This window comes from Lutra lutra, chromosome 16 (assembly GCF_902655055.1).
Source record: "Lutra lutra chromosome 16, mLutLut1.2, whole genome shotgun sequence".
Lineage (NCBI taxonomy): Eukaryota > Metazoa > Chordata > Mammalia > Carnivora > Mustelidae > Lutra > Lutra lutra.
Window position 1 is genome coordinate 2163378 of NC_062293.1, and position 27748 is coordinate 2191125.

The 27748-nt window shown below is 57.4% G+C and overlaps 1 protein-coding gene across 6 annotated transcripts in view; it reads right to left on the reverse strand.

Annotated features, from left to right (window-relative positions):
• RNF213 (ring finger protein 213) overlaps positions 1–25819 on the reverse strand; it is a 105742-nt gene extending 79923 nt beyond the window's left edge. The window contains exons 1-10 of one of the 6 annotated variants that reach the window (XM_047707813.1): positions 25803–25819; positions 24079–24220; positions 14703–15010; positions 8304–8810; positions 7948–8073; positions 7173–7336; positions 6474–6632; positions 5943–6139; positions 2562–2845; positions 1623–1879 (exon numbers count right to left, since the gene is read on the reverse strand). In XM_047707813.1, the coding sequence (XP_047563769.1) occupies positions 1623–1879; positions 2562–2845; positions 5943–6139; positions 6474–6632; positions 7173–7336; positions 7948–8073; positions 8304–8810; positions 14703–15010; positions 24079–24175 (2099 nt within the window). In that variant the 5' untranslated portion in view covers positions 24176–24220; positions 25803–25819. Of the gene's footprint in view, positions 1–1622; positions 1880–2561; positions 2846–5942; positions 6140–6473; positions 6633–7172; positions 7337–7947; positions 8074–8303; positions 8811–14702; positions 15011–24078; positions 24279–24978; positions 25340–25421; positions 25726–25802 lie in introns of those variants that run through there. The other 5 variants (XM_047707811.1, XM_047707810.1, XM_047707809.1 and 2 more) reach the window with 5 other exon arrangements.
• Between the last annotated feature and the right edge of the window lie 1929 nt (positions 25820–27748).

The following is a 27748-nucleotide window of genomic DNA, read 5'->3' on the forward strand; positions in this document are numbered from 1 at the left end:
GTTCTGTTCACACAGCTCCTGAAAACAGCGTAGGAAGGGCCTGAAATCCTGGGGTGCTGAGCGGGGCCCCTGCACCCGAACGATGGAGGCTGCTCAGGGCAGGCCAGTGACCGCCGAGGCCCAGGGAGAGCAACCCCCTTGCATCCACGGGCGTGCCTCACTGGGCCCTCACAGTCCATCTTCAAACCCCAACCCCTGCAACCTTGCACACACAGGGTAATATGGGACATTTTCAAGTTTTTATGCTTGTGGGCACTGCTCCTGGGCTCCCAGAGAAGCAAAACTTTGACATTTACAAAGGGGAAAATGACTTCAACCACGGGCTCTATTTCTGCCAGGAGCACACACTGTGTGTCTGCTTCATTAAAAATAAATAAATAAAAACCAAAAAGGAGCATTCCAAACAGAAAGATAAGAAAAGAGAAAACAGGGACGCCTGGGTGGCTCAAGTGGGTTAAGCCCCTGCCTTCGGCTCAGGTCATGATCCCAGGGTCCTGGGATCGAGTCCCACATCGGGCTCCTTGCTCGGCAGGAAGCCTGCTTCTCCCTCTGCCTGCCTCTCTGCCTGCTCGTGTGTACTCTCTCTCTCTCTCTGGCAAATAAATAAAATCTTTTAAAAAAAAAAAAGAGAGAGAAAACATGTCCTGGTTCCCACAAGATTAAAGTATTACACATACTAAACACATAAGGAAAAGTCTATAACTTTCTGAATGTCTGTCTTGATGATCTGAAACTCCTTCCACAGAGAGCACACATCACCCTACACCCCGTGTTCCCACCCTGGAGCGTGTGTGCTCCTCTTCGTGGGTTCCAGTTGGCCGATTTAACTTGGGCTCAAATAAAATACTTTTCCTGTTTCATTCTTCTTTTTTTAAGATCTCATTTTTATGTGGCATGCCTGGCTGGTTGGGTCAGTGGAGCGTGCGACTTTTATCTTAGGATCGTTGAGTTGGCAGCCCACATTGGGCATGAAGCCTACTTAAGAAAAAAAAAAACTAACATGCACCTGGGTGGCTCAGTTGGTTGAACGACTGCCTTCGGCTCAGGTCATGATCCCAGACTTCCAGGATCGAGTCCCGCATCCGGCTCCCAGCTCCTTGGGGAGTCTGCTTCTCCCTCTAACTTTCTCTCTCATGCTCTCTCTCACTCATTCTCTCGCAAATAAATAAGTAAAATCTTAAAAAAAAAAAAAACTAATAAAAGAATAAATTTAAAGATTTTATTTTTGAGTCATCTCTACACCCACGTGGGGCTCCAACTCACAGCTCTGAGATCAAGAGTCGCCCGCTCCACTGGCTAAGCCAGCCAGGTGCCCCACTTCCTTTATTTATTTTTTTTAATTTTATAAAAAAAGGTTTGTTCATTTTGGGTCTCCAGGGGCAAGGCATGGTACAGCATAAAGCTTCTCAAAAGCAGGCTATTCGACAGAAGAGTAATAAAAGTAAAAAGAAAACATATGCTAGGAAGAAGGCCGGCGAGGCCAACACTGACGCGGCAGGCGAGGGAAACCACGAGCAGCTTTACTTCTGGCACATCTGCATCCGGCCCGCGACCAACACTCATTTGTAGAATCAGATCACTCTTAGAAACAGCTATAAAATCATTTGACACACACACAATACCTCTGACATGTTCCAAAGATGAGGCTTAGGTCACTGTCAAGATCTCCTGGTGAACGCGCGTTGGAGGAAAGAAGACTACAGAGGATCCCCAGGTCATTCTTCGATAAGGGAATGTCAAACTTTTCCACAGCAAAAAGGAGGATCAGGCCCATTCTCAATTTACTCTTTACTGGGCTGTCTTCAAGCAGAGGGTCCCCACTTCTTTCCAGAAACGGTGCTGCCTGTTTTTTCAAATACCCCCACAGGTTTCTCTTCACCTGATCCCAGGAGAGAAGACAGAACCATGGACTTGAAGCCAGCAGGGGTGCGAGAGGGGCCCCTTCACGGCCCTCAGTGCCCTGTCAGCTGGGCAAGGGACCAAGGCCCCCAAGAGGCAGAGACGGTTCCATGGAGGGGCCGCCCCACTGCCCCGCCTCCCCAGCTAACCCCGAGCACCCCCTACTTCCCAGGTCTCTGCTGGGAGACGCCACCAATGGTGCAGTCCAGAAACTCTGCCTGGTGGAGGGGCCCTTCATGCTTGCGAGGGCCCAACTGCCATCTCAGAAATGGCCCCAGGCTCCTCTCTACACTGCCAGGGCCATCCCACAAAGCAGGCAGAGAGGTGATAAAGGAAGGCTCCACCTGTTCCTTCCACTCTGCCAGAGGCCAGGTGGAGGCATGAGGGGTGAGGGGGTGGGGCCAGGAGAGGACGTGGTGGGTGGGGGGTGGGGGGGCCAGGAGAGGAGGTGGGCAGGGTGGGGCCCAGGTAAGGAGGTGCCGGTCGGGGAAGGAAGAAAGAAAACCAGGAGGACAGAGACTCCACAAGCAGCAGAGCCTGGACAATGGTGAGGGTGAGGTCTGCCCCCACCTGCTCCCCAGGGATCCCCTGGCCGGTAGGAAGTGGGGTGATGCCGATTGCATAGAAAGGGAGGGAGGGGCGTATACTCTGACACCCAGTACCTCCTTCTCCTCGTACTGCAGAGAGTGCCAGGGCTGTGCGTGGCCCTCGTAGATCATGGGTACTTTCACAACACAGTAGAACTGCTGGAGCTGTGTGAAAAAGCTCTTCAGGTTGGTGGCGCTCCAAGGCTGCAGAATGCTGAAGATGCCGTCCAGCATGACGGTGGCCGCCACCTGCTTGCCCCTCACCAGGTCCTTCCTTATCCCGTCTGTGAAGGAACTCACCACCCTCTGAAACTTCCCCGGGCTCTTCATACGGACCAGATCATCATACTGGTGCCAGTCTAAGAGCGAAGAGAGGAGAACACCACGCTGGGGGCCATCTGAATGCGGTGACCTAGACACCGCCCCCAGGAGGCCGACGACCCGAACACAGGAGGCAGAGGAAGGGAAGGAACTAAACTCATGTAGGCCACGGTCCCGCCAGCGGAGGGGCAATACAGGAACCGCTGTGTTTAGGACGCGGACCCTTGCCGCCCCACAGTGATGAGAGGGGGACCCAAGGTCCCATGATCCGGCTGGCGTGAAAATATTTGAAACGTGTCTGCACTAAACCAGACGGCTCAGCACACTTGGTATATGGGATCATTAGAATACGATCGCACAGAGGTTAAGAATTCTATCCCGAAACCGCACTAACAGTTGAGCACCCCAGTTGGCTGAGTTACTGGACCCAAAGGCTAGTTTCCTCTGTGCTGGGAGCTGGGATGCCCACTCCACGCGGGACAGACAAGACAGAGCCCTTGATGCAGGGCAAGGGCTGAGTCCACCCCTGCTCTTGGGATGAGGTGCAAAGGTACGAGTGTTGATTAGAAAACCCGACAAAACCAGCTGCAAAATAATCAGAAGACCAGGGGTCAGTAAGACGGCCAGAGGCAACATGAACACACGAACTCAGCCACGACGATCAGGATGGGCACGTGTCCGGAAGAGCAGGTACCCCGCATCCCGCTGTCGGCACCGAGGTCCTCACTCACCCACCTCTGCTCCACCCCAGCCTGGCCAGAACTCGAAATTACTGTTGGGAATTAATGCTTTTCCTGCTCTCCGTGCCCGGCCTCCAGACTCCCACGTGAGCTGCTGGCCTGGCCAGGCCCACATCCCAGAGGGGGAGGGAGTGCCACCTGGGTCACCTGGGCAGGGGTCACCTTTGACACTGGGATGGGGGAGAGGGGGCCATCAGAGGCTTTGGTCTCTCAGAATCTACCAGAAGAAAAGAAAGAACATGTTTAAGTTTCCAACCCACTAGAGAAAACGAAAGAGTAAGAAATTCTGCAACTTAGAAAAAATACCCAAAAAAGGGCATGAAAACAAGGTGAATAGAAAAGACAAGTCAAGGTGGCCAAAGTCTGTCCTCCAGCAGCAGTCGGGATGAACGTGGGCAGGCTAAATGCATCCACTAAGGACAGTCAGACTGAATGAAAAACCACGACAGAAAACAAACCAATGAAAGCCCAGCGAAACAGACAGGTGGCCGGCGAGGCAGGCCCCAGCGCGAGGGCCGAGCAGAGACGAAGGCGGAGATGGAGAAGCAGAAGCCGGCGGTGCGGACAGCAGGCACACCCCCGTTCCAGGCAGAACGGCACCGGCACGTGGCAGAGGGACTGCGGAGGGACAGTGGAGGGACAGCAGACAGTGGAGGGACGGCAGACAGTGGAGGGACGGCAGACAGTGGAGGGACCGCAGAGGGCTGTAGAAGGACTGCAGGGGCACCATGGAGGGAAAGCGGGGGGACCGCAGACAGTGGAGGGACGGCAGAGGGACAGTGGAGGGCTGTGGGGGGACTGTGAAGGGACAGTAGAGGGCCACGGAGGAACCACGGAGGGACTGTAGAGGGACCATGGAGGGCCGTGGAGGAACTGTGCAGGGACCATGGATGAACAGAGAAGGTACAGTGGAGGGACCACAGAGGGACCACAGAGAGACAGAAGAGGGACAGTGGAAGAGGACACGGAAGGACAACACTCAGCCCCCCCCCAGGCGGGCGGCCATGGTCTGGGTCTCTCGGGGTGCGGGGCTACAGCCGGAAGCCCCCACTCTGGCGGCCTGGCCACTGCCACTCACGCTATGCGGGGATGCGTAGAGGGAGGAAGGGGGACAGCCACCGCTGCCCGTACTGCGCCGGGAACCAGGAGACCTGCAGTTATTTCAAGTGCTATAGAGGAGCCGCCGCAGCATGGGACGGAGCGGACACAAAACCCCTGCCATCACCCCGTTCCCGGCACCTTCCACGCCCCTTCCCCAACTGTCTGTAGCGATGACAATGACCTCTGAGGAGAGCGTGCCAAGGCCTCCCCACGAGCCGTCCCGCAGGTCACCAGGCCTCACCACCGTCCCGCTCCCACACCCCCGCAGCCCCAGGTCCGGACCACCACTCTGCATCGAAGGCCCGCGGCGCTCGGGGCCGGGCAGCAGCAGGGAGCAGCGCCGGGCTACGCTCAGGAGCTGACAGACACACCAGCCTTTCGAGAATGGACTTGACTATCAAACAGGCTTCATCTAGATACACGAGGGTCCGCGCGCCCCCAGCTCGCTGCTCGGTCTGGCTCAGCCCACGGGGACGCCTGCCACAGACCGGGCACCAGGCCACAGAGAAGGTCCTCGCACATTCCCAAAGCAGAAGCCACGGAGATCATGTATAGGTAGAACACACACTGCACACGCCACACAGGCCACACACGCCGATGTGCCACGTGCACGCCACACACACAATGTTCACACACATACCATGTCCCCACACACACCACACACTCCACACACACCGTGTTCACACACACGCCACATTCATAAACACACCATGTTTACACACACACAATGTTCACACACACACACACCATGTTCACACACACACTACATACAACGAGAAGAGAGCAAAGAAAAAACGGGAAAGACGAGACAAGGAAGCAATTACACATGAACAGGAGAAAGGAGACGAGCGGAGGGTAGCCAGGATGCAAGGAGCAAGGGTCGGGTGCGGGCAGGTGTCTGACCCACAGTCTCCGGGGCAAGGGGTGGGTGCCCATAGCTCCAACCTCATCCTCCCGTCCTGAACCTTCTTGCCAGAGCCCTGTGGCCCCTCCGCCCAGCCTCTCACCCCCTCACCCCCAGCAGCTTCACCCTCTCTGCCCGTGAGTAAAAATCCTTATCCTGGTTTCCCCTGGGAAGTGAGTGGTTCCGTTACACTGATCCAAAACGGGCTTCTGAACTTGGGTTTCTTCAATGCAGAGCTGGAGGCCGGGGGCCAGGGCCCAGGGGCACGGGCAAGGGCAGTGCCGGCCCAGAGGACCCACGGGGGCCCCCGCTCTGCAGAGGACTGGCCACTTTGGGAGGCCCAGCACCGGCACGCCTGAGCCCAGGCCAGGGGCCCCGCCGGCGACTCACCTCCTGAGCCCAGAAGCTCTGCCTTCACCTGCAGACAGCGGTTGACGTGCTCGTTGCTCTGCTGAGGTTTGTAGATGTACTCGTAGTCAATGTTCTTGCCGTGCGCGACGACGTACTTGTATGGAATGGCTTTATTCAGGTACTGCCGGGAAAGGACGGCGCTGCCTTCCACGAGGAACCCGTTCTCGTACAGGTCTCTGAATCGACAGGACACCGGCTGGTTACCCAAAACAGAATCCTAGTTTGAACATTTTACCTCTCCTCAAACAGCCTGGAGCAAACCCAGAGCTAGAAATCACCGCTGACCAGAGGATGCTTCTAGAATGAGACACAGTTTGCAGACGGAACCAACACTAAGTGCGGTGACATACCGCACAGAAGCACATTCGAAGGAGTATCTGTTTGGAGCCATCGTTTTCCAAAGCGTGAGAATGTTAGCAACATGAAACAAATCATGATTTCAATGTATTTCGAAGACCGGCTGTTCCGTGCCTTCCCCGAGAGAGTCCCCACGACCCCCGGCACACTCACTTGGTGCAGTGCATCTCACAGACGTTCAGATTCCACTTGGGTTTCCCAAACTCTTCTCCCCCCTTAACAAACACTTTGTGCACGTTGGGGTCAAAGCCGACATCCTTGGAAATGATTGCGTGGAAGAACACCGTGATCCTTTCCTGGAGACTCAGTGGGCTGGAGGAAAGCATCAAAGGAAACACAGATTAGATCTAGATCTGCCTGCCCCCTGTGCACACACATGCACACTCACACACCATACGTGCACAACACAGCCTCTGTTTCTTGACTGCTCACACACACCCCGGCGGAGTGCAACAGCGTCCACACTTCGGACAGACCCATGCCGTGTGGGTCCTGCTGGGCCCCCCTCACGGTGGAGGAGCGGGGTGGGCTTCTACTCACAGGGTGGGGGGCCATCTCTGCCTGGCTCTGAAGGGCTGTGGGCTGTGGCGGGAGGGGACAGAAAGCACTCTGGGACGTGCCAGCCTCTCCCCTGAGATCCATAAGGCTCATGTGGCCTTGGGGACCCTGGGGGCTGTGTGCTGGAGCAGATCACCAGCAAGGAATGGGGACACGTGGCTCCCCACCACCCGCCTCCTCAGCAGTTCCCCCATTTCCCCAAAAGAGTCACCAAGAAGGGCAGCCTGGGAGGCTGTGCCTGCATCCCTGGGGCAGGTTGTGTCCTTGCTCCCAGGTGCCAGGGCTCACACCTACCTCTCCTTCACTTCACATGCTCCCGCTTTGCGGTTCTGTTGCTCCTTCTCACTTTTCACCGCGGCCGCACAATCCTTGTCATTCCCTTCCGGCTTCTTCGGAGCCCCTGGCTTGGCCTTATCACTTCCACCAGCAACCGCCACCTTCTCCTTGGTTTCAGCTTCCTGGAACAAGTAACCAAGCCCATTTGCCCCCTCCAGTCAATGCTTGTCACAGCAGCCAGAGTGGTTATGTCCCTTCCCCGCTCAGAACCTTCCGTTGCCCTCTGACCCATCTGCTACAGCCTCCAAGGACCCCCCTGCAACCTTCTTTCCCTCACTTGCTCCTGGGGTCACTGGTTTCCTTACTGTTCCCAGTACAATTCTGCCACAGTCTGCCACAGGGCCTTTGCACCTGCCATTGTTGCCTGGGACGTGTCCCCAGAGAACTGCATGGCTTGCCCCTCACGCTTGCAGATCTCTGCTCCACCGGCACCTCCTTAAGGAGACCCTGCCTGGCGATGCTCTCTCAGCACCCACCTCGGCTCCCTCCACCCGCACCATGCTTTTCCATGTGGCCCTCCCTGTGCCTAACTTCGCTTTCTGTCTTTCCCCCTATAGAATGTGGGCCATGATGGCAGGAGTCAGCTCTCCTTCGTGGCTGCATCCCTTGCACCCGAAAGGGAATCACTGAATGACAAGGAAGGATGAAATTTAGAAGGAACAGGGCCCAAAGGAGCAGATGGTGGGACAGACAGCAGGACGTGGAGGCTTCCAAGACAAGATGCCTTCCCTACCTGGTGGAGCTCTGAGGAAGCAGGACAGCTTGCGGGCAGGACAGCTTTCGTTTTCTGAGTCTTGGCTTTCACTTTTTCCCCAGCCCCTCCCTCAGGCTTAGCGGGCTGGGCTGCAGCAGCGGTTTCCTGGAGGAGACAAAGGCCCCAGACGTCAGGACCCAGGCAACAACTTGACGGGGACAGGTCAGCGCTGCCACCAGCCCAGCGAGAGGGACCAGTGGCTCAGGGAGGGGTGTCATCCCAGGGAACAAGACCCAGAGGTGCCCTTCCTGGGCAGAGAGGTGACAGCAGAGCTACTTGGCCACAGCCGGCAGTCCAGGCACAGTGGACCCGTTCATCACTTCCCGACAACTCACCGCAGAGGCGTGAGCCCCGGCCTGCCGCGCGGGGCTCTGTGGTTCCATCTTGGGCTCATAGGCCCGCTTGGACTCAGGAGGCAGGACTTCCCAATCAGCACCTTCCTTCCCAGGACGGTCTTTGCTGGCAGAGGTGGTTGGACCAGCCCCCTCCTGGGGGGGGGCCCTGCCCTTGGAGGGCTTGGGGGTGTTGTGGCCCTTCCCATTCAGGAGGGCACCTCCCCCAGTCTGGTCCCGCGGAGGGCTGCCACCAGCCTCAGCGTGCCCCATGGGCCCTGGGTGGTCACCACCTTCTGGCGGAGTCGGGGCGGTGCCCGGGGGCTGGCTCGGCTCGCTGGTCGGAGCACCTTGCGGGGCCCTGCTCTGGGGTGGGGCTGGGTCCTGGAAGCGGGAGTTGGGAAGCGAGCTGACGCCCCCGGGGACGGAGGTGGCCTCCAGCAAGGAGGCTGGCTCTGCGGCAGCGGCGGCATTCTGGTTCTTTCTCTTCTTCCCTCTCTTCCTTTTGCTCTGAACAGAAGAGACACTCGTTATATTTCCTGGGGTCACTACACTCTCCCAACACTTTCCTCTAATTTCCTTTCAATGTCTCCAGTACGTCAAGCTTGGTCTGACCAAACCCCCTCATCTCTGTCAGATCTGCCGGCTCCTTATCCTGGAAAGACACGAACCATCGGGGCGGGGGACAGAGCTGCAGGACAGGCGGCCGAGCAGTGCCGGCCACACCCTTCGTCCCGGCAAATCACAGCCGAGAACCTCCCCAGGGGCTGCTTCCCATGGGACATGTGCTACGCGTGCTACGTGTAAGTTCCAAAGCGGACGTGACCCCCCCATGTGCCACACTCCGACATCCAAGCCGTTCGGCCGGGAGGTCAGGAGACCAAAAGCAGACGGGAGTCTGAACAGCCCTTTTTAGCCTGGAGTTCCCTGCTCAGCGGTCAGTGCTCCCAGAAACGGCTTGTGGGGAGCAGCGGGAGGAGGCCCCTCGGTGGACCTGGCCGGCACCCGATGCCCTATCTCTCGTGGGACACAGCTCTGGGGCAAGGGAAGAGTGGCCAGTGCATGAAGTGCCACTGGCCTGTAAGTGCCAGAGACACAGCACTGGGCTCACCACCCGCCCCAGGCCTGGGGTCTGTTGGCCCGGTTCTGGGTCAGGTCCTGGGTCTTCTCCAAGCTCTGCCCGCAGAAACCAGCAGGACACACGGGGCCACCCCAGCGCTGCGGCCTTCGAGGGAGACTTCCTGGCCTGTAAACAGACACCTGCTACCGTCGCACTGGCAGGAACAAGGCTTTAAAATGGGGGTGGGGGGACGCTTGGCCTGCGGTGGCTCAGATGGTTAAGTGGCTGACTCTTGATTTCAGCTCCAGTCATGATCTCAGGGTCGAGAGATTGAGCCCCATGTCGGGCTCCATACTCTGTGGAGTCTGCTTGTCCCTCTGTCCCTCCCCCGCTTGCTTTCTCCCACTCCCTCTCCTTAAAATAAATAAATAAATAAATAAATAAGTCTTTAAATAATAAAGAAAAGGTCATCTAAGGGCTGTGGCTGGCTCAGTCAGAAGAACACGCGACTCTTCTTCATCTTGGGGTCTCCACACCACATGGGGTGTGGAGATGACTTAAATAAATGAAACTTAAAAGAAAGAAAGGTCATCTAAGGCAGTAATTTGCCCAACACCCGTGGGGGTACAGAGCACTAAACATGCAGACGGTAACTCGGCAGGCATGGGGGACCTGGGGGTCTGCATTTCCAATGAGCTTCTGCCTGGGCCGCTGGAGACCAGGAAGACCTGGGCAGGGCCCGGAGCGCGCCCCTGGGAGCCCCGCCAGCTCTGCTCCAACTGGACTCTGTGCAGGGACCAGGAGCAATAGCGCAAGGCTTGTTCCCGCCCCACGAAGCCAGTGGTTTCGGGAGAGAGGCAGACTATGTAAACGGATGGTGTTAAGTGTGTGGGGAAGGCCAATGGCAAAGGGGCTGGGATCTCAGAGGTGGCCTCTAGCCTGGAAGGCTTCCTGGAGGAGATGGTGCAGGCCGAGCCTGAAAGCCACTGAAGCCCTAATAAGATGGTTTCGCCCATTCCCCAAGGACTCCCTGGTCCTGTACTGTGTGCGAGCGGCTGGAGACTTGCTCACCCAGGTAACAGCCCGGACCGTGGCCGGGAGACCCCCGCTCACGGCCCGCCCACCTCACCCTGCACTTGTCCTGCTCCCGCCGCCGGTATTAATCCTGGGTTTTATTTTCGGCAGTTTATGGCGCTTTGACAGTTGGGGGTCCTTGCTAATCCTGGAGCCCGCCCCGCCCAGGGCTAGCTCACTCCTAGACTGTGGAAGACTCCCTTCCATTTGCAAACCAACCAACCCAGAGCCCACACCCCACACACCTCCCTCCGCCACTGTTCTGCCCTAAATCATCCCAGGGCTGGGGACACAATGGCTGGCAACACCCCGACAGCCCAGAGCCCACGAAGATCACTCAAACCAGCCAATCCTGAACTTGCCCAAACTTGCCTTGCCCTCTCCTCCTCTCGGCCACCCAGGGGCTTCCCCGCATGGCACGATCCCTCCTCTTGTCACTCAGCCACGTCCATCAGTTAAATACCCGACACAATCAGGACGCCTCCTTGCTGTCCTTTCCTGCTTCGATGTCCCTCTCGTAGACAACTCCTTCCTCCTGTCCCCTGGGCAGAGGCCATCCCTCCTGGACACCCTCTGTAGGAAAGCGAGCCCACCTTGCCCTCCCTCCGCCTGACCCCCACAGGAGTACAACCTTGCCTGAAAACAATGCATTCTTTACTAATAATTTTCTCTTCCATCCCCTTTCTGCCTCTAGAAAACCTTCCGCTCAGCCTTTTGGCGCTCCTTCCGTTGCTGGATGGGATGTGCCTGATTCGTGACTCATTGAATAAAGGGTCCTGTCCTAGCCCGGGGCCCTGGCCCTTGGCTCCCTGGCAGAGTCCCCCCCACCCCGTGGGAACACCCCAGCTGCACCCACGAGCCTGTTCACACACGCACGTGCCGTCTGACCGTGGCGTTCTGCAGGGTCACTAGGGACTGGGGGAACGGCCACGAAGCCCCGTGAGCGAATCCCCAGGGACGACCCCTCAGCATCCACCTGTGCTCTCCTCTCCGGCTCCCCTTCGCGGGTGGGACCGTGTGCATTTCGGCTTTTGTTTTCAACCCCTCCTGTGACAGTGCCACACACGGCTTTCTGACACCGGGGTGAAAATCACAGAACGTACAATGAGCCGTTGCACACACTCTCTATCTAGTTCTGCACATTTTCATGCCCTCTGAGCAATGACTCCCCACTTCCCTCCTCCAGGTGCTGGCAGCTGTTCCAGGAACAGCTTCTTTAGTGCTTCTCATCCTTAGACATCCCAGAGGTCAAGCCCCAGAACACGGTCTGCAGGGCTCCCGTCCTCTGTCAGAACGGGCGGCACCTTCGGACCCCCCATGTGGGGAGGGAGTGGAGCGAGGCCAAAACCCCACAAACCAAGCTCAGCCGCCAGGGCCAGGTCTCCTGCTACTGAGACTTTCCAGATGTGCAACTGAACTTATGCTCTTTTGCTCAGTGTGGCTGGTGCTTCCCTGGGAGGGACAGGACCCTGCAGGCCCCTTCTCTGCCATTTTCACTGGTGTCCCTTTACGATTCTTGGGGGTTTTCTCTTATCTCTCTTTGTTTATTTAGTTATATGATTGGATTCCAAGAATTTCCCCACGGCTTCCATCTTTGAGAAAATAACAGTCAGAGGCCACAATACACTCCGGCCTAGGGACGACCCAGGGGGCCCTGCCCAGGGTGGGGGGAACTCAAGAGGGTTCCAGCCTTTGGGCCACTGAAGCTGGGGCTGTGATTAAATCCTCTCTGAAACCTTCAGATGCCTTTCTGGGGTCATTTCTCATAATGAAATCAGAGAAGAAGAGCACCTGTCTCGCTGGGGTCCCACCAGACTACCCGCAGGTGCACGGAGAGCTCCGCCCCAAATGCTGACTTTAAATCCATTCTTTAATTTTATAAGTTTCACATAAAAGCTCGTGGTTCTTTTATTTTCCAGGTTTGAGTTCAGAGGTGGGAGCTTTATAAATTTATAAGCCATTTATTTAGAGACTATAATCTACTATTGACCCACTTTTTCCTACTGGGTTGTTTACTGTTTTCTTCTTGATTTCTAGGAGCTTTTGACATATTGAGGCAACTCACTCTTCGTTAAAAGTACTTTTATGTGGAGCGCCTGGGTGGCTCAGTGGGTTAAAGCCTCTGCCTTTGGCTAGGCTCATGATCCCAGGGTCCTGGGATCGAGCCCCGCATCGGGCTCTCTGCTCAGCAGGGAGCCTGCTTCCCCCTCTCTCTCTGCCTGCCTCTCTGCCTCCTTATGATCTCTGTCAAATAAATAAATAAAATCTTAAAAAAAAAAGTACTTTTATGTAAATAAAAATATTCTATGTTTCTCCTAGATTGTTTGCCCTTCATTTGTGCTTATCATATTCTATGATGTTTCTAATTTAAGTCAAAGACACTGATCTCTTGTTTGTAGTCTTTTCCGTTGCTTTAATTACCAGAAACCCTTTCCCTGTTCAGAGATCAGATACATATTTACGCATCCCCCACCCCCGTTCTTGCAAATACGAGGTTCTGACTCAGGGATGTCTCTTCTAGTACAGCGATCGCCCCCAGAATTCACTGTTTCACTGACTATGGCTTTGTAACTCGTTTCTGTTTGATTTCGTGCAGTAAGTCCCACTCAGACTTTTCTTTTTCATAGTATTCTTGGTTATTCGTGCCCATTTTGGAAAAGAGCCTTAAACTCACTCTGGTTACTTCAAGGTTAAAAAAGAAAACCCAGCGGGCGCCTGGGTGGCTCAGTGGGTTAAGCCTCTGCCTTAGGTTCAGGTCATGATCTCAGGGTCTTGGGATCGAGCCCCGCAACAGGCTCTCTGCTCAGCGGGGAGCCTGCTTCCTCCTCTCTCTCTGCCTGCCTCTCTGCCTACTTGTGATCTCTCTCTCTGTCAAATAAATAAATAAAATCTTTAAAAAAAAAAAGAAAAGAAAAGAAAACCCAGTCCTGCTGGACTCAGAGTCGAGACCACTCGTGGCGCCACGTGCCCTCCTGTGGGGGTGCACCCCCCGGCACCCACTCCCAGAGTTCACCTGAACCTTCACCGTCCCATGTCCTGCTCAGGACAGTGACACCCCAAGGGGAAGGACACACACTCACACACAAACACACTCAAAAATCACACTCACACCCCTACACCCCACTCACACCTCACACACACACACACCGTCCACTCACTCACATGCATACCACACACATACACACCCGACACGCACCGCAATCACACCAGCTACTCCCGCACACTTATCTACACCCCACACCGCACACCCCACACTCCCACCACACGTGCGTACCCCCACCATACACATCCACACCACATGCTAACACGCCCACACCACACATACCCAACGCCACACACACATCGCACACTAACAAAAACCTCACCTGGCCTCACACACTAACATGCACCACACACCCATACTCCTGCACCCTCCACACATCCCACTCACACCCACACGACACAAATCCCACACTCACGCACACTACACACTAACACACAATCTTACACATCCCCCGCTCTCACCTCACATCACACCCCTGCCACACCACACCCCCCCCCCGCACCGCCGCACCCCGCATGTGCCCCCACTAACCGCGACACTGCTGGCTGCGCGTCTGCCCCGCTGGCCTGACACTTCAAAGAACAACTGAGAAGAGACGGGACACCGGCCCCAACCCCGACACGGAAGGACAGCATCATGTCCCCGTGTCCAGCAGGAGCCCCAGGCCGCTGGGTCCGCACAGGCCGAGCTGCAGCACGGGTCCTTCTGCCGTGTCACGGTCCCCAACCTGCCCCCCAACCTGTCCCCGCGGCTCCCTGCAAGCCTCGCCCGGGGCTCCCATCTGCTCGCTCGCTGGCGGGTGACCCCGGACTGCTGAGCCCCGGCTCCCCACCCCCACTCTAGGTGAGGAGCGTGTGGCGAGCCGGCGACCTCCCTGAGCTGCGACCCTGCCTCTGTGGCTTGCAGACACCTCAGCGCCAGCCCCGTCAAGGCAAAGAGGTCCCGAGAGGAGGCACAGCGCGCCGCAGCAGCTCAGGCTTGCAGAACCCACAGCCCGCGGCCAACCAGCCGCAGAGACGGGGCTGCCCTGCTGCTGCCCCGCGTGCAGCCGTCGGGGGCGGGGGCCACACCGAGCCCTACAGTAAGGATGGGGGGGCCCTTGTTCCGCCTCGGGTGCGACCACAGCAGCGGCAGCTTCCGGGCCACGCAGGGGGGAAATGGGCGGTTGCTGCTCCTCACAGACCAGCCCCCCCGCGTCCCGCCACCAGGGCCCAGGACTACTCACTCTGCCCACTCCTGGGCCAGCCAAGGAGACACTGGAAGCGGGCTCGTCCTGATCCTCCTGCAGGAGGTGACTTGAGTCCGGGGACAAGAAAGGGTCACCGTCCTCCCTCAGCTCCTGTCCACACTCCATCTCTTCCTCGGGGTCTGAGGTCACCTTGGGGTCACCGTCCTCCTTCAGCTCCTCTTCACACTCCATTTCTGCCTCAGGGTCCGAGGTCACCTCGGGGCCACCATCCTCCTTCAGCTCCTGTCCACACTCCCTTTTCTCCTCTGGGGCCGGCACTGCCTCAGGGTTGTTGTTCTCAGAATCTGTAAAAGTCCACACATGTGGGTCAAGTCTCACGGTAAAGCAAGGAAAATCCCGGAGGAAAGTCCCACGAGGACACTGGCCAGATCAGCCCTCTCCCCCAACATGCACTTTCCCTGGGTGCAATTTCTGCTCTTGGGTGGGCATGACGGACCCAGGACCCCGGCTCCAGCCCCAAGGAAGAGGCCGAATCCCCGGGACAGCACGTGCAGTCGGACTGTCCAGCTCTTCCCGCCGTCGGCATCAGCAGAGTGGCCCAGCCCTGGGTCTAAAACAGAACGAGCCACTCCCCTCCCTGCCCAAGGTGCTTCTTCCTCTCTTCTCAGGGAGAGGCGCCCCACTCTCAGCCCCTCTCACTGGGGCTCCTGGCCCGACCCAGAGCTCCCAGCGCCTCCCTGGTCCCTGCCCCCATTGACCCTTGTACCCCAGCTGCTTTGCTCTCAGAGTCGCCCCTGTTTACAACCACCATCCCCAGAGGGGGCCCCTCCCAAACTGAGTCCTTCAGAGACCCTATTTTCAAAGCTGGGTCCCCACGCCCCCCCCCACTCCAGATGGCTTTCTACTTGGAACCTTCCTTCAGCCTGGCCTCCAGAGCCAAGGCCTGCTGGGCCCCGCTTCTGAAGCCCCTTCCTCTTCCTTCTCCTAGGCCCTGTCTTATGCCCAACCTCCCCTCTGTAAATTCTGGAGAGCAGGGACCAGTGCTTTGCTTCCCTTGGAGCCTCTGGCATTTGGAACTTGGCCCTCAGAAGTCATCCTTTGGATGACTGTGACAAGACTCAGAATTAATAACAACTACATTAAATGGGTAAATACACATACTTAGAACTTTGAGTTGCCCCAAGATGGGCCACTTTGTCATGAAGACTATTTTGAGCTGAAAAGACTCAGGTAGAAATTTTGACCTTCCCCCTAACTGCCTACAAGAATTGAGAAGGATGGGGTGCCTGGGTGGCTCAGTGGGTTAAAGCCTCTGCCTTCGGCTCAGGTCATGGTCCCAGGGACCTGGGATTGAGCCCCGCATCGGGCTCTCTGCTCAGCGGGGAGCCTGCTTCCCCCTCTCTCTCTGCCTGCTTCTCTGCCTACTTGTGATTTCTGTCTGTCAAATACATAAAATCTTTAAAAAAAAAAAAAAAGAATCGAGAAGGAGGAACTGGGAGCCGCCACACATAACTACATTAAGCTATGAACTAGGGATGGCGGGATGGCGGGCCAGGAGGAACTCAGCAAGGCCTGCTGGACCAGAGTCTTCTTGTCCCATAGTTTCCTGATGGCCCAGCAAACATCTGTTCACCTCTGACTCTTTCCCATCTCCCTGAGACCTGCTGTCTTCCCTTTGGCGTCCCAGACCCCTACCCACTCCCTTCTCCTGAGTTCAGGGTGACATAGACACCTCCTTTCACTTGTCTTTGCAATCTCTCCTCGTAAAGAAATTAAATCTGATTTTTCTCCTGTCAATCTGTCTCATGTCAATTTAATTCTCAGACCAGCCAGAAGCATTTTGAAGGGTAGAGAAAAATTCTTCCTCCCCCACAACCTGACGGCTGAAGAACCAAACCAGCAAGGATATCATCGCACACAACACCCAGGGCCACTCTCCTTTGATGATAAACTGTGAGCATTTTGGCCTCTACCTGCCTCTTTGTGGTGAGATCCCTGATTAGCCTGATCCAATCAGAATCTGGCATTTCCCCTGGCCCCAGTGATTGGCAGGACGTGCAGCCGACCTCCAGGGCTGGTGACTGGGGTTTCAGACAAACTGACTCCCTCCCCTGGTCAGACGAACAGATCCCAGGCACCGGAGCTGGTGAGCCCGTCTGCCTTCCTGAATGCAGCCAGCCTGAGGACAAAGCAGGGGACCAGAGAAAGAGGCAGAGACAGAGGAACTTGGGACAGAGAGCAAGCCCCATGGAAACCCAAGCCCCTGGATCTGGAGCCGAGTGTCCAGGCAGTGTGTTCCTCCAGCGGACGAAGCAGGGGCTGCGGTTCTGGTCCTCTCCGATTAAACAGCCTCGACGCCGATGAAGAATCAGTAAGAATTGTTGTAAAAAATGAGCTTCCCAAGAGGAAAACAAGAGGCGGTTCAAAGAAAAAGACCCTTGAAAACATCCTTGGCTCTCCACAGATCAAGGAAGCGAGCAAGGAATCCACGAGATGCCATGCGCCCCCACCCACTTGGCATGAACCAGCAAGATGTGTAGTGCCCAGTGCCACAGAGGACACGGGTGGACGAGAAACCTCGACACCCATAGGCCAGAGGGGCCAGAAGCCTCATGCTTATAAACACAGGAGGCTGTCCTCCACTGGTTCTGGGGGCAAGATCCACCTCGCCACGTCCCTCCTGACAAATGGTGGAACAAGGCAAGTGCCCAGTGATGTGGGGAACCAGGGCAGAAGAAAAATAAATTTCTTTACAGAAGAAAATTAAATTTCCTTACAACCTACAGCCCAGTGACAGGTCCTTGAAACAGGCAGAGTGACCTTCCTCTAGGGACGCAGCTGCCTCCATGTTGACGCTCTGCTAAGGGCCAAAAGTCCTAGCCCAGCCTCCAGGATCCTGTCATTCGACTTTAACATATAAATACTTCTTTGGCGGCACCTGAATAGCTCAGTCGGTTTTAAGCATCCAACTCTTGATTTGGGCTCAGGTCATGATGTCAGGCTCCATGCTCCATGCTGGGTGTGGAGCCGGTGTAAGTCTCTTTCCTTCTCCCTCTGCCCCTCCCCTCTCTCCCTCTCTAAAATACATACATGCATACGTGAAATCTTTAAAAATTTATAAAAATAAATAAAAAAATAAATGAAAATTCCTTTGGAAGCTCCCTTTATCTCTATCCCCAGGCATATGACCCACTGATACACATCTGAAGGTTCTCACAACTCAGGTTTTATCAGGCGGTAGTAAACGACCTTTTCCCAACACCAGCTAGCCCCTCAAGGTTCTGCAAATCTTGCTTCCAAAATTCCTCAGAGACTCACGATCTCCTGCTCACCCCCCCAACTAGAGAGCACATCATGGGTCACTGCTCATGACCCCAGCACAGCTCTTTCTGCCCACGGGTCCTGTCCCTGTGCTTTAATAAAACCACCTTTTTGCACCAAAGACGTCTCAAGAATTCTTTCTTGGCTGTCGGCTCCAGACCCACTACCCCACCAAGCCTCACCTGTATTCCCCAACTACATCAGCATGACCCACCAGCTTACAGAAACATATATGCATACACACGTTTCCACGCAGAGGAAACATCCAGAAGGGGACACACCAAACACTTAATAATGTAGTGTTAACAGGCTTCGTGGCTTTTGTGCCCTCCTACAATGGGAAGGTCGTTCATGACTTGAAGAACTAAGGCAAAAGAAATGTACATAAAATTGAATTTCCTTCGGACCTTCAGCCCTATTGACAAACACTCCAGACTGGCAGAATAGAACATTCCTCCAGGAAGTCCCGATTTCCCGAGTTAAGGCCTTGCTAGAGGAAATGCAACATTAGGTTGACAATAGCTAGCCAGGCCTCCCAGATCCTGTGAGTCTTTGAGACAGGAAAATCCTTTTGGAAACTCTGCATTGTCCTTACCTCCCCCAACTCTAAAGTATATGATCTCTTGGCAGCTCAGCTCTTCACAGTCCGGGGGGGCAGCTCCCTCTCCCCACAGGTCCTGCCCCTCCCTGTGTTATAATAAAACCACCCTTTTTGTACCAAGAACGTTTGAAGACTTCTTTCTGGACCATTTGCTCCCCAACACCACTTCCAATCACCTCCGTTCTCACCAGCACGTGTTAGTTCCAGCTGGATTCAGGAAGGGCAAACCTGCCGCAGCATTTAGTAGGTGCTCTGCGTGTGAACCCGCTAAGTACCCACCGCCAGCCAACGGGGGACATGCTTTCCTGGTAGACACAAATATGGAAGGACAATTGGGGAGCAGGGCCTGAACCCAGGCGTTGGGCTGCCTCCCACGGTTTCACAGAAGCCACAACAGGCCCTGGGGACAGCTGTCGGGGTCCTGGTCCTTGCCCATAGGATATTTTGGCTGAATTGGAGCAAATTCCTGTCCCCTAGCCCTGAAGCATGTATGCACGCTGGGATGCCTGCAGGCGAGCAGACCTGGGGGTACCCAGAGAGCCAATGGGTCTGAGCTCCCCTTCAGGTCCCCAAATCAGGTCAATGGCTGATTAGCACAGGAATGAGGGGAGAGGGCAGGGACCTCACCGACAATCCCAAATCACTTCTATAAAATGTCACCGAAAATTAACTCGACCCAACGCGGTCAGCCACGGTGACTCTGACACCCAGGCTGCCGAGGAGAGCCCCAGCAGCAGGCCTAGGTCTGCAGCGCACGCACCCCTGGGACGGCCACCAGCTAGCCCAGGGCCCCCCTGCCATCCGGGCCCAGCCCTCAGCTGGAAAACAGGGGCCGCAGCCCTGCAGGTCCTCAAGGCTAAAGCGAGCACGCACGCCTCCCACTCTCACAGAGGTCCCTAAGGTAGTCACATTCCCAGAGACATAAAGAGGCGGTGGGTGACAGAGGCTGTTGGCGGCATCAGTGTTTACTGCAGACAGATGTTCAGTTTGGGAAGATGGAAGGTTCTGGAGGAGATGGTGGGGATGGCCGCATGACAACGAGAATGGGCCTCAGGCCGCCGAACAGCGACACACCGTGAAAACGGTAAATTTCACGTTATAAATGTTTTACCACGATCGAAATCATAAAACCCACCGCACTGAGCAGTACGACCCTCCAGGTGTGCCTGCCCCACCCGGCCGGAGTCCGTTCAGTGAGCACAAACCCACGGCCTGTGCCGGTGGCCGTGGAGTCGAGGTGCCCACACCAGCCCTACAGGCACAAACAGGCAGGATGGCTCTGTCCCCCGCCAGGGACCCTCCAGTGCTGCCCCAAACCTCCCCCGGCCTGGGGCCACCCCCACCTGTACTTGTCCTGCCTCTGAGCTGCCCCAGGGGCCCCCAAGCCTACCCTGGATGTGAATAGGGTCTCAGGTTCTCCTCTTTTTCCCCTTATAAAAACATCAAGGAAACTGGGACATAGCAGAAAATGAAAAAGTAAGGACATTGGCCGGAACTTCATCTCCTGATAATAGGCTTCCAGCACTCAAGGAAGAGTCCGACTGGGTCCCCTGGGGAACCTGACCTTCCCCCCGGCCCTACCCTCCACCTTCGGACTTGATGAGGGAGCAGGAGGCTGGCTGAGGACAAAGCAAAAGCTGGCCCCTTTGCACCCCTCTCCGCCAGCTCCCCTCCGTAATGTGTGTGACATTCCTCAGGCACCCCTGGCTGCCCTAAAAGAAAAACAAATAGTTAACTTGCAGAGATCACAGTCCTGCAGGGCAGGAGTCTCCCTTGGTTTACAAATGTCCTAGAGATCTACAACAAAGCATCTATCTTATCAATAGCCCAATTTCCAGAGACACATAACTCAGTTTCTCAAACCCTAATGTCGCCCCCCCCTCCATAAACAAAACTGAAGGAGGCTGAGGTAGAAGGAAAAGTAAATAAAGTTAAATTTCTTCTAAACCCAAATCTCACTAACAAGGAAGCTTGATAGCAGGAATGTGACATCCCACCAGGAGACTCCCAATTGTCTTCATGCTAGTGCCTCATTAGAGGGAAAATCAGTCTTGGCTTGACAATAACCAGGCCTTCAATGTCCTGACAGTCTCTTTACCCGGATAGCCTTCTGAACACCCCTTTGTCCTCACCTGCCCGACTCCTGTGTATATCATCAGCCCCTCCTCAGGATAGCGGGGCAGCATCTCCGTCTGCCCACGGGTCCTGTCCCCGTGCTTTAATAAACCACGTTTTTGCACCAGAGACGTCTTAAGAATTCTTTCTTAGCTGTCGGCTCTGGACCTCACCCACCGAACCTCACCTAGGTTCTAGAACCTCATCAGACTGGCCCAACGTGACTGGGCAAAGTTGGCCCCTCTCTGCCCAGGATGGGCTGGGACTCTCCACACACCCCCTTTCCGCACCTTTATGTGGTCGGTGCCCCGCAGCCTCCGCGACCCAGGTGTCCAGCCACAGGAGGTGCGAGGCAGAAAGAAATGGTAGAGGGAATGGGATTTCCCCGTAACTGCGGCCACCCGACAGACAAACAATAAGGCCAGGATGGAGCTCCTCCAGGAGCTCTCAAGGGTCGTCCTGTTACTGTCCTGCCAGAGCCCAAAACTACCTTAGCTCAACAAGGGCCAGGCCTCCGGGTTCCTCTAAGTCTTTAACATAAGAAAATCCTTTGGGAAACTTCCTCTGTCTCTACCCATCCGTCCTCCGCTTAAAAGAACATCACCCATTGCTCCCCAGGCCCCCGTGCAGCTCTCCCTGCACTTCACGCACCGGCTCTGTCCCCGGGCTTTAATAAAACCACTTGTTTTGCCCTGAAAACGCCTTAAGAATTCTTTCTCGGCCGCGCACTCCCGAAACGGGCTTCAGATCCCAGCACCCGGGAACAGCAGCGGCACCGGCCTCTCTGGGCCCCCAGCTCCTGGCCCCGCCCACTGCCCCAGAGCGCCTGGCCCGGAGGTGCCCCGGAGCCCAGAGCCCTGGGGCGGCAGCCAGGCAGCTCCGGGAGGGGCTGACAGGAAGAAGATCTCCCCCTCCCCGCCACCGCCCCAGCTTGGTTTCAGTTTCCCTTCCTATAAGCAGAGGCTTGGCTGAGAATGAGGAAGGGGCGGGGGAGCGGAGGGGGGGTAAAGCACCGTGCAGGGCAGGGGCTGGGGGAGATCGCCATCGCTCCTGAGAACCCTGGCCCTTGGGGATCCCTTGGAGTCCCGTCCCGTGCTCCCCGTTCCCACCAGCAGCAGGGGAGGCCCCGACGTGAGAAGCCAGCACTCCCGGCGCTCTCCCGGCCTTCGTCCCGTGGTCTGGCAGCATACGGGAATCTCGGAGGTGGTGGGACTGTGGGGGGAGACCTGACCCTCCCTCCCTCCCCGCAGGGGTCGGCGGGGCCCTGGACGGTGACTGCTGGCCTGCTGCCAGCACAGGAAGACTTCATGGCATCCTGTCAAAGCACCACATGCCCGGGCTGGCAGGCTGACCTTCCCTTCCCAGTTCTGTCATGACACCTGGGCCACCCTCAGCAGTGCTCTGAGACCCCCCCCCCAAAACCAAAGGAGGGCAGAGGTACTGCGCCCCCTGGAGACCCCAGAGAGGAGTGAGTGCTTTCCCAAAGAGCTGGGTCTCCAGGAGGCATGAGGCACTGGACCCAGACTCCAGAGAAGGCCCTGAGGGTCCTCTACCTGCCTGTCTGCGGTCCCCCTGCTTTACCTGGTCATGGTCATTCATGTCCACCCTGGAGACCCACACTCAACCCCTGCCTCACCCCTGACCCCTGACCCCCCATACAGGCCAGGGCCAGCAGGGGTGGAGCTGCTTATCACGGCCCAGGTGGTGGCACTTCAGGGCAGATGGAGGGGGCCGCCAGCACCCCACCCTCCCTCCCTCCCCTCAGAGGCCGCAAGACCACGGCTTCCTCCCAGGATTCGAGCTCTGCAGAGCCACTGGGTTCAAATCCTGCCTCTGCCAATTGCTAGCTGTGGGACCGTACACAGTTTCCTTAACCTCCCTGTGCCTCACTCCTGGCATCTGTCAAATGGGAATTTATGATGTCTCCTCTCTCAAGACTTAGCACAACGTCAGGCTCACTGCCATTTCACCAACTGGTCTGATTTGGGTTTTTTACTCTCTGGGGTCCCAAAGACCCCCTCACAAGGTCTCCCGCTCAGGCGGATGTTCTAGTGACCAGGGGTGTGGAGCCCTGGCAGGTGGAAAATTCTGCCTGGACCCCCCAAGAGCTCAGCTAGGCCATGGTCCCGTATCCAGACAGCCAGGAGCCAATGAGGACAGCGGACACCGAGCCGATTCAAGCTCGACTGCGTGAGTCAAGTCCCCTGTGTTCCGAAGGAAAAGACAGACTCTAGGTCTGACTGTAGCTGGAGCTCCTCCCTAAAGGGGCAGCGGCCAAAGAAAGTCAAACAAACCTGACAGCAAAACCAGTCACCTCTTCGCGCCTGTTATGGTCCAGTAAACATATCTGGGGTGTAAGCGTTTTGTACACACGCAGCAGAGACGAGAGCAACGAACCAGGGCCTCCCCTTCACACACAGGGCGCCCTCGCAGATCACCCAGGGGTCAGCTAGCAAGAAGGGCTGGTACTGGCAGCATGTACTGACTCTAGCGCAAACACACGCACACAAACTATATTTAGAAAACACACACGACCTTCTAGAAGACTTTCTTTGCTGGGTCCGGAAATTATGAGTCAAGCACCTACTATGCGCCAGGTGCCGTGCCAGGGACTTGGAGTAAAGCAGCTAACAAGAGAGCAAAGGTCTTGTCTGAAGCCGTGCGCTGCTGTGGGCCGAATGGTAGAACGGCAAACAGCCTGAGCGAGTGGGAGTGGGAGTGGGGGGCCGGGCAGGTGCTGTTCTCAATGGGGTGGTCAGAGTGGGCCTCCAAGTGCGAGGGCCGAGGAGCAAAGACAGAAAGGAGGTGAGGGGGTAATGGTGCTGCCCTCAGAGGAAAGGTATATTCCAAGCTGAGGGAACAGGCAGTGCAAAGGTCCTGGGTCCAAGAACACCTAGGAAAGGAAGGAAGGCAGCCTGAGGTCCTGGACACCCAGAGTTAAGGACCGACCTGAGCTGGCAGGTGACATGCTTCCCTTTCAGACACTGACCTGCCCTCCATCACCAGAGAGGGTCCTGTCAAGGCTGTGGGGACCCCGCACCCCATCACACCACCTGGGATACCACTTCCGCACAGCATCCTCTGCAATCCGGAAACGCCTCAACTCAGCCCGACACTGCCGGGTCCCAGGGAGGAGGAGAACCATTAGGTGCTCTCCAGGAAATGAAATTGAAAGTTTTTAAAAAGCAACAAGAGCTCCCAGTAAAGAACCAGACGAAACTGTTCTTGTAACAAAAGTGCTTCTAGTAAGAGTCCCCCAGCCACAGAAGACCTCCAGCTACTCGCCGCAGCTGCCCGCTGGCCACAGTTTCCATTTCGGCGAGGGGAAGCGGGGCTGGGCTGCTGCCCACCCCACCGCCCCCATTCAGCCCTTACCTGGTACGGCGGCTGCAGGAAGCAGCTTCTGTCCACACTGGCTGCAGAACTTGGGGGCTTCGTCTTTGGAGACATAGCCACATGAGACACACTCCATTCCTCCGGGGATGGGTCTGCTCCAGGCAGGCAGGCTCCTGCAGGTCTGGAAGAAAAAGGGTCCCCAGGCAGCTGACTATATACTGAGCCGCCTGTCACGTGACCTGCCTGCTTCAGTTTCATTTTCTGGGAAAGGGAAATTACAGTGCCCAGAAGCTCCCCCACTGAATCGAAAACCTAGTGCTAGCACTTCCTCACCTGCAGCACTCACAGCCCTGAACCCCCATCCGGTACCCGCCCCTCCTGACCCCAGCATCTCCCCCCTCCCCCACCTCCTCCCCGACCAGGGGCTCCCACAGGTTTTCTTCCTGACCCCACTTCCCCTGCCAGGGTCACCCCTCCCAGGGTCTCCATCCCTCAGTGAGTCTAAAACTGTTCCCGCTGGCTGGGCCTGGGGGCAGGGACAACTGAGAACTAGGTGTTGGGGGAGGGGGCACTGTTCCAGCAGAGACACAGCCCTTGCAGAACCCTGAGATCAGACACCGGGTGAGAGGGCCCGCTGGGTGCTGGACGAGGGGCAGACAGACAGAAGCACCTGTGCACAGGTGCCATGGGGACTGGGTGGGGCAGAGAGCACTTCAGAGAGGCCAGAGCGCCCCGAGGGGCCGGCCTGCGCGCTGGGGCAGCTCTGGGCGAACAGGGCTAGTGGTCAGGCTAGCAGGCTGCCCGCCCTGCCTCCCCCAGACTTGGCTCGCGGTCCACTAGCTAGTGAGCTCTTGGGGGCAGGGAGAGCTAGACCTTGTGGGCCAGGTTCCCCGGCTCAACCTGTTCCCTCCAAGCCTCGGCCGCCACCCTGCCCCTCATCCCTGCATGGCCAGGGACGAGACTACCGTCCCGGTCGGCCTCTCCACGATTTTCAGTGCCGGCGGGGCCTCCACCCCTCCGCTGCCCTCCGCAAGGCTCTGCTTCCCCGCGCACCAGAAAAGCCACCACAGGGCTCAGAAGTCCCTGAAGGGCGCTTCTGTTTCCCGCCCCCACAAGGGGCCTGAGGCGTAGGGGAACCCGGGCAATGATCTAGCCACTCAGCCTCCGACGTCCCCAGCTTCAGGAGTGCGCCGGACTCAACGCCCATGCCCCAGCCGCCACCCCACCGCGCCCGCCCCGTGGGCCCGGGGTCACGTGGGGGCCGGGAGCCGGGGGTGGGGGGGGTCGAGGGCGGCCAGCTCCCCATCTCAGCACTCGTTCCTTCTCCGGCCTCCCCGCCGCCACCTCGGGGCCCTTAAGGCCGTCGCGGCAGCGGTGCCCACCGTGGCCTGGAGACCCCGGCGGCGGGCAGCGCTGGGAACGCAAAGGACGCGCTCGGGCGGCCACGGGGCGGAGATGCTGCGCTCCGGGGAGCTACTAGGGACGCAAGCAGGGGCGCCCCCGGCAACCCCAGGCAGCGAAGGGCTCCGCGCCAGCCCCGGGGCTCCTCCGCGCACACCGCGCGCCCACCGGCTGCCTGGGGCTGGGGTCCGCACCGAGCGGGTAGGGGCGGCGCGGGGCGGGGCCCGAGGCGAAACCGAAACCAGGCGCCGCGGGAAAAGGCCTCCGGGAGGGGACGGCCCGCAGCACGCAGGCGCCCCGACCCAGACCCAAGGACCCCGCGGCCCGCCCGCGCCCCGCGCACCCCCCGCACCCCCGCGCACCCGCGCACCCGCGCAGCCCCAGCGTGCAAGCCTCCGCGGAGGCCCAGTTTCGTTTCTCTGGTCCGGGTCCCGCCCCTGCGGGCCGGGAGAGTTCGGGCGGGTGCGGCCACAATGCCCTCTCATGGCGCCCCCCGGTGGACAAGGGGGAGGCGCTGCCTGTCGCTGCCCTCGGGGCAGGGTGCAGGGGAACACAGATTCTGGACCCGCAGGGGTCTGCCCCCGGGTGTCCCCCAGCAGCCTCCACCACCCCGCCCTCGCCCCACCCGGAGCCCAGCACCCTGGACAGTGCCCACCTCCCGGGAGAACCAGCAGCCGTCCAGCGAGGGGCACAGAGGACGCCAGGCCAGACACTCCGGTGCAAAGTATAGGTCACCAGCCCCATCGCATCAGGGCCTTGCACAGATTTAGGGACCTCAGTGGCCGATGGTCGTAGAGGGTTTCCAGCCCGCGCCCGGCCTTGGGATGGTCACTGATAACCAAGAGGCTGCCGCGGCCTGCGTTGCACCCCTATCCCTCCGCCGTCAGTGTCCTCATCTGTGAGCTCACGGTGCGGCATCCCAGGGCTGTTGGAGAATTGACCAGTAGTAATAATACACCCAGTGCTAGTGTGCCAGGACCCAAGCAAAGTACATGATGTGTGTTACTTACTCCCTACGCTCCTCACTGCCCTCTCCCGCAGAACCAGCGACCCTGAGAGCACTTGGGGGCCCCTGGGCTGCTACAGACTCCATCTGGCATGATGACAATAATTTAAAAGGCCAGGGTTCCTTTCCAGCCTGTGTCTCCAACTGTCTCTCTTCCACACGCTCCAGCCACAACGCCTTTCCTCTGGCCCCGGAACAGCAGACTCACTTCCTGGGGTTCCCCTCCCGCAGTGCCCACCCCCTGCAAAGCTGGCCTCTTCATGCCATCCCAGCTCACTGAGCTCAGGAGGTGCTTGCGGGGTGCTCAGCACAGAGCCATGATTGACCTCGTACTGACTCAAGAGCCACAAACTCCAATTCACAGCCTGCCACCCCCACTGCCTAGTTCATCTGGATCTGGGCAGGATCCAAGCTGTGTCCGCGGCTGTGACCTTTGACCTTGTGCTGACCTCCTGTGGGGCCCAGGAGAGCTTGTTCTGAAAGAAGGGGGCATCAGGCAGTGTGCTGGGCTGGGCAGACTGGACCGGGCCGTCCCTTCTGGGTCCTAGCAGGAAGGGGGCTTAGTCAGAATCCAGGGAAGGTTCTGGGAATCTGGGGTTCCTCTGGGACTAGCAAGAGAAGGGAGAGCCCAGCCCTTCCCTAAACTGTCCCGTGTCACCTTCAGATTTGGGGAGATGCCAGCAGAGCAAAACCCAGACACCCTTCTAGGCCAGTGACCGGCTAGCCCTGCTGGCCAGGCGGGGCACCTCCTGCGTGTGCTCTCACAGGCAGGCATGGCTCGGGGGCTCCAGAACCCAGAGCCCGCCCTCAGTAACGGGGTGTGGAAGGGCTGGCAGAGAGGGCACCCGCTGTCAGCACTCTGCAGCCTGGCAGGGTCAGGAGGTCACATCCCGGACGAGTCAAGCCACTGAGAAAACACCCCGACCCACGTGGTGTAGCCCGTTTGTTGTAAAATGCAACATAGCCTTAGGAATGAGGATGCTTCCAGTGAGAGACGCCCCACCGAGGGAGACACACTTTGGATTTTAAGGCCATATTTTAATGTCCCCAAGGTATCTTCCCTATCCGCATCTCTGTGTTCTTGACCACTCCTTAGCAGAAAGCAGACAGTAAAAGGATGTGTAACATCTCACCTCTGAGAGACGGGCTTGCTGTCCTGCCTTGTCTACCCCTGCACTCCCAGCCTATTTGGTGGTTCAAGATCAACGAAGCTTCAGCTGGAGTGTCAGGTCATGGCCTCTTCCTTCGGCCGCTAGGAGCCTGTCTAGCCAGGCTGCTTGGAGCAGGGCTGTCACCTGCATT